At 40.3% G+C, this 11,042-nt stretch overlaps 1 protein-coding gene across 3 annotated transcripts in view; it reads left to right on the plus strand.

The window, feature by feature from the left end:
* The window catches only part of wdfy2 (WD repeat and FYVE domain containing 2), a 42,100-nt gene that overhangs the window by 20,174 nt on the left and 10,884 nt on the right, over positions 1–11,042 (plus strand). For all 3 annotated transcript variants that reach the window (XM_069889754.1, XM_069889756.1, XM_069889757.1), the window contains 6 exons: positions 1,932–1,986; positions 3,583–3,733; positions 3,828–3,940; positions 4,785–4,911; positions 5,018–5,123; positions 5,666–5,767. In XM_069889754.1, coding sequence (XP_069745855.1) covers positions 1,932–1,986; positions 3,583–3,733; positions 3,828–3,940; positions 4,785–4,911; positions 5,018–5,123; positions 5,666–5,767 — 654 coding nt within the window. The remainder of the gene's footprint in view (positions 1–1,931; positions 1,987–3,582; positions 3,734–3,827; positions 3,941–4,784; positions 4,912–5,017; positions 5,124–5,665; positions 5,768–11,042) is intronic.

Raw genomic sequence — 11,042 nt, forward strand, 5'->3', positions numbered from 1 at the left:
TTCATCTCTGATGCCGTAGAATTCTTGCACACCTTCATTTTCCTTCAAGGATTTTCGTGATGAAAAGGCTGGACCCAGAACCTTCTCCCAGCAGTTTTCCCACACACGAGGAGATGACTGCTGCCCAGCCCTTCCCACCTAAGTGGCAAACTTCTTTAAATTTCATGCTTCTCAGATAGTCCTCCAGTATTGTTGATTCATCTACCATTCAACAAATTAATTCACGCCTGTAATTCAGCTTGAACACAGATTATCCCCTGATCTAGGGGCTCGAACCTAGATGTAGTGCTATTGTGGGAAGTAAGAAACGGATCTTTCTGTCGTGGTATAATAGGTTGGCAGCTGGCAGTTGGGTGGAAAGTTGTCAAGCAAAAGAAGAGCTTTGGGTTCTAGCTTTTGCTTACGCAAATGAGCACGGACTGCAGGGACAAAAGTTGTGTAAAACCAATCCTCAAAGATGACACTGATCATCCAAACATTGCTGCTATGCATGTACTTGAACGTTAATGACGTCATGTTGATGTGGTGGAAAGAGTGGGGCAAGTGAAATTTGCCAATTATGAGTGGTTTTAACTTGTGTGTTCCGGTCTTGTTAACCCAAAATAACAATGGCACGTGACCTTTGCATTGTTTGTATCCCTCACATCGATGGACATCCTCTTCGCTAGACAGCATGCGGTCTGGAATCGTCCTGTAGCAGAGGCCTGTTTCATCACAGTTGTACACTTGTTCTTCAATGTAGCCACCTTCTTCTAAGAGTTTTAGTTCTGCTGGGTATTTGCTGTCGGCAGGACTATTGGCTGAGCAAATTTCTCTCGACACTAACATTTGAGAAATCCCATGATGGTGCTTAAACCAGTTAGTCATCCGTTGCTAGCTTTGAACTGTGAGGTTTCTCCATTGATCAGCTGGTCAAACCTCTCTGCTTGAGTTTTGAGAATAGGCCTGGAAATTGGAGGGCCTTCAGGGTGCACTTGAATGAACCACTCATCGAGGCTGACATCTTTGGCTGTTTTCATATGTCCCTCATCTTCCTCAACTGTCCAAAGCGACGCGCGAAACTTCTTGAGATTTCCAGCTACGAAGTGTTGATTCAGGTATGCTGAAGTCTCATGCACTTGGGTTTGACTTTTATTCTTGATCGCGTCAAGTGCATGAAGTTTATCTTTCACTGAAAAAGATTTTCGTCTTCTAATGGTGCTTTCCATTTTGTTCTGAAAACAATTTCAATTCCGGAAAGAGGGGAAAAAAGGGGTCCACTGGCTTATCGGGTTGTATCCGGGTTCGTGTTAAATCAGAGTTCCACTGTATTTAACTTTCTCGTTTTCCACATTTGCCAGCTCTTGTAATTCTAAATAACACCAAGGTTGAGAGATTTATTGTTGTTGGTTTCTAGATTGACTTGGTATTGAAATGAATTCTATTGGGCCCATTTGTGGCTGCATTACTTCATACAAACTGTTCATTATGCATTTAAATTTTAATTAAGACATTTAGCAGGGTAACAGGCCAGTTCGGCTCACGAACCCATGGTGCCAAATTTACTCCCAATTAACCTTCACCCCGATACGTTGTTTTTTTTAAGGTGGGAGGAAACCTGAGCCCTTAGGGAAACCCACTTGGACGCGGGTGGGGGGAGGGGGGTACAAACTCCTTACACCGCGGGATTTGAACTCTGAACTCCAGTTTGCGCTGTGCCAACCATGCTGCCGCATATGGTTGAAAAAAAAATCATATTTACACTAATGCGCCAGCTAAACAGTGGGGTGAATGCTTTCTATTTCAAGCAAAAGAAATGGCGATCCCAGAACTTATTTGCAGGTTTTTTTTAAAAAATGCTCCCAGAATTTTTTTTAAGCAATGTATTTGTTTGAACCCATATGGAATTGATCAGGAGAAATTTTCAACTTGCATCTTGTATTCTCTTTCAGGAATTTATTTTGTCAGAGGATTACAACAAAATGACTCCTGCAAAAAGCTACCTGGGTAAGAGACTTGTTGACTTCAAAGTTGTGATGAAGGCACAATGGTTTTAAATGTGGGATGCAAAGGTGGAACATAAAGTCTTTTTGTCTGCTGCCAAGAGCTAGGGACTATTGCTATGACAACAAAAATGCTGCTTGAAAAGATTTTGAAATGTTATCTTGGGCAAACATTGTATTTGACCAATTATGCTTTAAGCTAGCCAGATGTATCACATCTCTTTACCTTGGATGGATTGAGTAGCAGACCATTATTGTATTACAGTTAGCTCATGGAAAATCTTGTCTATATTGTATTCTTCACGTTACCTTCCCTGCAGCTGGCCTATTTTAAGTTGTCTTGTTGCATCAGGATTGATGAGAAAGGCCATTTGGTCCAATGATTCTGTCCTGTTCTGAGACATTCTCCATTGATAAATGCTAAAGCTACTACAAGCTGGCATCTGTTGCGAGTGAAAATCCAGATTTAAACGCAGTCCATTTGGAGTCGAAATGGAGTGTGAATTTTCTCTCCTTGTCTAATATGGGCTTCCCGATGTGCCTACGACTTGTACACTTTCTGAGAGGGGTGGTAATAAACCCGACAGAATGGATAGATTCCCCTTAAAGGAACATAGTCTATTGGTATACACTCTAAGCAATCTCTTTTCTCCTCCACAGACCATCTTTTCTCTAAGGTGTCCTTTGAGCTCTCTGATATGGTTTTTCCATTAACTTCAGTTTCTGACCATAACCAATTTAGTTGAAACAAACTGGCACAGAAATTAATATGAATCTAATCACAATCATTGGTGAAACACCCCAAAATGGGCAACACATTTTTGACTGAAAATTCATGTCAAATTCCAAACATAACTAATGAATTGCAAAACCTAGTTATATTTTAATCATAGACTGGGGGACTGGAAATCACTTCTGTCAAATGGTTGTTGGGAATTGCTGCTTACAATACAGGTATGAGGCACCCAATCCCTTCAGAACCCAATCCAACAGCACTGCAAGCAGATGATTACAGTGGGCATTGCTGTGAAGGTTGGGCCGATGCATTGATGTAACTCTTTTAATCCTCCATTGCTGTCCATTTGTCGGCTACCCTCCCAATGCACACTGACCTGTTGACATGAGTCTTCTGTTGTACAAGAAAAGAGAAGCACTCCTTGGCAATTGGGTCAACCAATGCAGAGTTCGAAGTGAAATAAGATGAAACCCACTTGCACAAGAATCCATTGCATTTTCTGCTCTGGTATTTATTGCCACCAGCTAAGCAGATATTTTAAAATTTAAAAAAAATTATTATACAGTACTTTTTTGTTTTTCTGTGAAGTAAGAGAAATAACTCCCTGTACAACATTGCAGTTTTTGCATCCGTCAATCTGAGATTCTAGTCTTGCACAAGTGAGTTGGTGAGACTTTAAATGTTTCTTTAAATGAAGCAAGTTTGATTCTTAGTTATGAGAAACTGGCACAATTCAGTTGACCTTCAGCTATGATTAACAGACTTCACACACAAAGCTCTGACATGCTGTCATCACCAGTTTTTGCCATTTGTGTGTTAATTTGAAATTCAAAAACTGTTGAGATGTTTGTTCTGTTTTGCCAGCTCATCAGAACAGAGTGACAATGGTCCTATTTATCTTGGAAATGGAATGGGTGCTGAGCGCAGGACAGGACAAGAGCTTCAGTTGGCATTGTTCAGAGAGTGGCCGAAAGTTGGGTAGTCACAGAACCTCTGCTTCAGCCTCATGTCTGCAGTATCCTAAACACTGGTTACCTTCTAATACATTCTGTTTAAATGTTGCATGCAATTGGTTTCCTTGAATACTTTTCCATAACTGTCATTCTCAGATTCGACATAGAAACACGACATGCTTTTGTGGGTGATTATTCTGGGCAGGTGACAATATTGAAGCTTGAACAAGATGATTGTTCTATAGTTACAACATTTAAAGGACACAGTGGTAAGCTGAGTGGAGTTTTGTCATTGTATTGAAGCCTTATAATGGCTTCTTTGATTTTCATTGGGCACAACTTTAGTTGTCATGTTGAAAAATCACAACTACAGACTCCAAGGTGATCAAAAGCTGAGAAGCAAGCTGAGCTCTCTTATACCTTCACAAATCAATCAATTAAACATACACAAACACCTGTGAAGCCAAATGTCCCAAATATTCTGAAATAAGGGGGCTATGTATAAAAAGTGCTGTAACTTCTACATGGTCAAACTAAAATGTATACAAATAACCTTGAACAAAATCTGGCTTGTGCATTTTAATTACATGTGATTGTTTGATTATAAATTTAAAACTGTGGAGCACCGAGAAAAGTCTTTGTCCCAAACATTACGGAGGGCACTGTATGATGTAGACAATTTGCAAGCAGTCCAATTTCATTTGTATTAGTTACAAATCTCTGGAACCTGAATAGTAGTGAGGGAAGAGGAAATACCTAATTGCTGTTAAACAATCAATTCTGTGTGTGTGTAAATTTACTTGTACAATCATGAAATCTGCCATTCACCTGATTTGGAAGATTGTCCAGTAAGATTCGGAACTCTTTGCAGCATTTGTGGAGTCACCAATAAACTGGAGAAGGGAAAGGTGAGGAGAGCACTAAGTACCTGTCAAACATGGAAACAGAAAATAATAGCAGGAGTAGGCCATTTGTATCAAAGGTTGAATTTGATTGAAGCATGCTGTACCTTGTGATTTTTTTTTTCTCTTTCTTTCCCCCCCCCCCCCCCGCCCCCCATCCTGAACTTTCATTATACTGTATTTAGTTGCTTGATTACCTTCTGTCTTTCAGGTGGCATAACAGCACTTTGTTGGGATCCAGTTCAACGAACACTGTTCTCGGGCAGTTCTGATCATTCCATTATTATGTGGGATATAGGAGGAAGAAAGGGAACTGCAATTGAATTACAAGGCCATAAGTGAGTGCGCAACTTCTCTACTGACTTTCAGACGCTTGTTTATCCTTTCAAATAGTGACTGCAATTGTGCTGCTTTAGCTGACTTTGTTTTGTGTCTGCCAAACAGCGACAAGGTTCAGTCCCTTTGTTATGCTCTTCATACTCGGCAGCTAATCTCTTGTGGTGCTGATGGTGGGATTGTTGTGTGGAACATGGATGTAAAGAGGCAAGAGGTCAGCAAACTATTTCATTCAATTGTTGAAAATTTCCAGAAGAGTATGGAGATCAACTAGTCTCCCTATATTTTAAAAAAAAATTAATTTGCGTGCTAATGGCAGAGATTATAATCTCTTAATGTGGGTCCTCTGGGCCCGTAACACCAACAAAATTCAAAATGTGTTCATTTATTATTCAGTTTTGATTTCTGTTATGTAAATTGAGTCAAAACTTTTTTCTTTAACCTCCCTCATTTTACATCACGAAATATGAACTTTCATTTTGAATTTGTCTGCTAAACTGTGCACAAAACATTCAAGATTTTAACTCAGTTTTTAATGAACTGCTGCCAATTCCCTATACACGTTGGGTATGAGTCCTTTGTTACAAGGATAGGGTCCTCTCTTTGAATAAATATATTTGTATTTTTTATTCATACAACATTTTGCTTGAGGAATTTGATTAGTCATTCAGGAAAAGTACCATCAACTACTCTTGGCTAAATGATGAATGACTGAATTGTCTTTAATAAAACTTTTCTGCTTCTCTTTGATGCTAGACTCCTGATTGGTTGGATAGTGATTCCTGCCAGAAATGCGACCAGCCTTTCTTTTGGAACTTCAAACAAATGTGGGACAGCAAGAAAATTGGTTTGAGACAGGTAATACTTTTTTGTATTTTATGCTTATGGTGAGGTAGAAATTGGATTAGATGTTGGCTTTATGGGAGAAGCCAGAGAGTGATAGGTGGATGATAGCCTCTTTAACTAGAAGCCTGTGACTATTGGTATGCCTCAAGGATCCGTGCTGGGTCCATTGTTGTTTGTCATCTATATCCATAATCTGGATGGTAATGTAAATTGGATCAACAAGTTTACAGATGACATAAGAATTGGAGGTATCATGGACAGTCAGGAAAGGTTGCAGAGGGATCGGAACCAGCTGGAAAAACAGACTGCTCTTGGCAAATTGAATTTAATGCAGTTGTATGTGAGGTGTTGTGCTTTGGAAAGATAAAGCATAGTAAATAGTAGGGCACTGAAGAGTGCAACAGAACAGGGATCTGGGAATACAGATACATAATTCCCTGAAAGTGGTATCATGGGGGAAAGACATTTACAAAATTGGATTTATCACAGGGATACCAATAAATAGAGTTGGACGAAGATTCAGAGAAATATGTGGCAATCAATACTCACTTAGGGTTATTCACCGGCGCTTGAATGCCCCAGCAATATTTCAAGTGACCATGGATAAATTATTACATGGTATCAGTATAGGATGTTACGTCGATGACATGATCATTACAGGTCAGGATGACTCTGAGCACCTATCCAATCTAAAAAGGTCCTAACCCAACTGCAACAAGCAAACATCCATCTATGACAGGACAATTGTGTATTTATGTTGCCTTCTGTCGCATATCTTGGCTTTACAGTGAAGGAATCTGAATGGACACTGCTGGTACTGAAGCTGTCCGTAAACCACCATATCCAACAAACCGAGCTGAATTCTTGGTTTAGTTAAACCATAATTGGAAGCACATTCCAAATATGTCAATGCTGTATAACCCACTAAATCAATTGTGGAGAAAAGACCAAAAATGGTGCTGGAATGAGGAGACTAGTAATGCAGTGGACTGCTTGAAAGAACTATTAAAAACCAATTTTGTCATCTGTAAACGTCCAGCAACAATGTTCTCATCCACGATGACCCAGAGAAAGAAGTAACCCTTGCAGTGGATGCTTCGTCTGTCAGATTAGGAGCATTCCTATCACAGGTAACGGAAAGAGGGGAACAACTGGTGGCTTATGCCTCCTCGTCTTTGGTGACTTGTGAACATGATTATGCCCAGCTGGAAAAAGAAGGGCTTGCCATAATATTTGGTATCAAATAGTTCCACCAATACTTGTATGGTAGAAAGTTTACATTGGTAACATACAATAGACCACTGAGTTTAATCCTAGGCCATAAAAAGGGAATACCAGTGCTGGTGCAATAAGAATTCAAAGGTGGGCCATGCTGCTAGCCACACATGATTATGATTTGAAACATAAACCAGCAACCTAAAACAACCATGCAGACGCTCGATCTCACTTACCTCTACCTGAAAAGGAGCAGGAAGACAAAATAATGGACAGTGGAGGCTACAGGTATTAATCAAGAACAGCTTCATCATTTACCAATTACAACAAAGATGATCAGCAAAGAAGTGTGAAAAGAAGCTACCTTATCAAGGGTCCTTTACTTCACATCAAATGCGAGGCCAAAATGATACCGGGAGAACTGAAACATTATTACAAGGCACCATGAAATATCAATTGAGGAAGGTTGTTTGTTGTGGGAAACCAGAACAATCATCCCTACAAAATGGCAAACAGGCATATTATCAAAACTCCACAACAACCACCCAGAATCTGATGATAGCATTGGCACATATGCATATCTGGTGGCCCTCCATAGACATTGATATTGAACAGATGGTAAGGAGATGTAGCATTTGTCAAGATATGTAACCCTAGAAGGCAGAGCCCAGAAAAATTGGAAGGTACCCCAAAGACCTCTACCTCTCTGAGATGATCCAAGAGAGAGAGGCATCCTCCAGAATGACTGAAGGACTATGTGCAGTGACCGGACCAGCTGCACTCTCCACTCATTCTTGTGTTATTCTGTAATTGTAATCCACACCATTGGTCGAGAGCAGTGGTTCTCAACTTTTTTCTTTCCACTCATGTACCGCTTTAAGTAATCCCTATGCCATCGGTGCTCTGTGATTAGTTAGGAATTGCTTAAGGCAGTATGTGAGTGGGAAGAGAAGTTTGAGAACCACTGCTCTAGATCTAATTGTTACTGAAATATTTTGCTGGAGAAAAATTGTCATTGGCCCATTTCCTTTGGAGTTATGAAACCATGAACCTAACGAGTCAATTAGGTACAACTAAAACAGTGGTTTTTAAACTTTTTCTTTCCACTCACATACCACCTCAAGCAATCTCTTACTAATCACAGAGCACCGATGGCATAGGGAATACTTAAAAGTGGTATGTGAGTGGAAAGAAAAAGGTTGAGAACCACTGGTCTAGGGGGAACCACATAGTTATCTAGTTTAGTTTAAATATTGCCCGTCTGTCATTTCACAGAGCATTTATTTTAATGGTGTGGGGTGGGGGGGGGAGGAGGAGGAAAGGTGCTATGTATATATGTCTGCGTGCGTATGATGTCACCATGCTCAACGTGATGATATTGTCACTCTATATACTGTACCGGCAGGAAACCATATTGTATTAAACTATGGAAGAAGCTTCATGTTCCTGTGTACTTGTGCATTACCAAAACCATGACTACATAACAACTTGTTTCTCTGCTGTAATGTTCTGTGGTTCAAATGATTTTAGATGGGGGGGGTGTAAATCAGTCTAATATTTAACTCCAGTTCCGCAGGTTGCAATTTGCTTTTTAACACTTGATTACACAGAACACTACAGCACAGTACAGGCCCTTTGGCCCTCATTGTTGTGCTGTCCCGCATATTCCTTTTTTTAAAAAAAACCTACCTCATAACCCTTTTTTTCCCTTTCATCCATGTGCCTGTCTAAGAGTCTCCTAAATGCCCCTAATGTTTCAGCCTCCACCACCTTCCCTTGAAATGCCTTAAAATGCAAGGCATTTCAGGGAACTCTGGAGAGGGGGCACTTCCCCTGATTTCTCCCCTCAACTTCACTTTGTATATTTGTCTTTTGGTGTTTGCTATTCCTGGGGGAAAAGACATTGGCTGTCCACCATGTCTAGGCCTCTCTTCATTGCTCCAAAGAGAAAAGTCCCAGCATTGCTAACCTTGTCTCATAAAGACTTATTTTTCAATCCAGGCAACATCCTAGTAAATCACCCCCCCACCCCCTATGCATCCTCTCCATAGCTTCCACATCCTTCCTATATTGAGGTGACAAGAACTGAAGACAACACTTGGTGTGATCTCACCAGAGATTTGTAAAGTTGCAACATAATCTCTCGACTCTTGAACAAACCTCCCTATTACTGAAACTGAAACCCAACATCTCATTGACCTTCTTAACTATCCTATCGACCTGAGCGGTGACCTTGAGAGATGTATGGATTTCGATCTAAAGGTCCCCATGTTCATGCCCACTCTTAACTGACCATTAACCCTGTACTTGGCCTTCTGGTTTGACCTTAGAAAATCCATCACCTCACACTTATCTGGATTGAACTCCATTTGCCACTGTTCCCGCCCAACTCTGTGTCCTGCCTGTATCCTCTACGACAACCTTCAGCACCATCCATAATTCCTCCAACCTTCATATTATCTGCAAACTTATTGACCCATTCTTCCACCCCTTCAACTAGATCATTGATATATTAAAAAAATCAAAATGAACAGGGTGTCAGAACAGATCCCTGTGAAACTCCACTAGTCACTGACCTCCAGGCAGAATACTTTCTGTCCACTATTACTCTCTGCTTTCTACATTTAAGCCAATTTTTTAAAAAATCACACAGCCAAGGCTCTGTGGACCCCATGCCTCATGACTTTCTGAACAGGTCTCTCATGGGGGACCTTGTCAATGCCTTAAAATCCATATAGACCACATCTACTGCCCTACCCTCATCAATTTCTTTTGTTGCCTCAAAAAAACAATTGTGCTCATAAGGCACAACCTTCCATTCATAAATCCATGCTGACTATCCTTGAGTAGTCTATACTTGCTCATATATCCTAACCTTAAGAATCCTCTACTGTAATTCCCAGGATTCTTCCTATTAACTTTTTTAAACAAGGGGATCACATTTGCCATTCTTCAATCTTCTGGAACTTCCCCTATGGCCAAAGAGGACTCAAAGATCATAGCCAGTGCCCCACCTATCTCTTTCCTCACTTCACAGCCACCTGAGGTATATCGCATCTGGCCCCAGGGACATCAGTCTTGATCTGTTTAAGAAGATCCAATACTACTACTTCCTTAATCTCAACATCATCCAGCACACCAGCCTGTTTTATTCTGAACTTGCCCTGATAAAGGTCCTTTTCTCTTGACAATACTGAAACAAAGTATTCATTTAGGTTCTCCCCAACCTCTTCTTCCTCCAGACACATGTTGCTTCCTTTATCCTTTTAGTGACTGCACCTTCATTCTCATCATCCTTATGTTCTCCACATGCACATAAAGTGCCTTGTCATTCCCCCCTTCGAGCTCTTGGAAGTCCTTTCTTAAGCTCCTGGCTACCATCAACTTTTCATGAGCCTTTTCTGGTCCTAAATCTAATATATGCTTCCTTTTTCCTCTTAACTAGCTGCTTCACCTATTTTGTCAACCTCCATTCCCTTTTCCTACCATATTATCCATGTCTCAGTGGGTCATACCTATCCTGAACTCATCACGTGGTCTTAAACTTCCTCCACATTAGTTCTGTGCTTTTACCCTTGAGCATCTGTTTCCAATTTACTCTTGCACGTTCCTGTCTTATCCCACCTTAATTATCCCTTCCCCCAATTAAACACTTTCCCATTTTTGTCTGCTTTTATCCATATCCATAGCTATACTAAAGCTTGGAGTTGTGGTCTCTCAGGAAGTATTTAGATTGTAAGTCTCCCATTAAAAGTAGTTGTGTAATTAAATGACCAATATTAAAACATAAAAATACTGGAGGAACTCTGTAGGTCTTGCAGCATCCAGTGGAGGTAAAGATATAAAACCAACATTTCTGGCCTTGAATTGGTTATATATCTTTGCCTCTTATGGACACTGCCAGAACAGCTGAGTTCCTCCAGCCTTTTGGTGTTTTACTGCGATCACACCAAGTTACAATATAAAAATGCCAGATTAAGAATGTATTTTCTGGAATAAAATTGATTATGCAGTTGCATGAATTGCATGGTTTCTTTTTTTTTTAAAAAAAAAGGCAAATAGTCTGTGGGAG

The sequence above is a fragment of the Narcine bancroftii genome, chromosome 7 (genome assembly GCF_036971445.1).
Source record: "Narcine bancroftii isolate sNarBan1 chromosome 7, sNarBan1.hap1, whole genome shotgun sequence".
NCBI classification, from domain to species: domain Eukaryota; kingdom Metazoa; phylum Chordata; class Chondrichthyes; order Torpediniformes; family Narcinidae; genus Narcine; species Narcine bancroftii.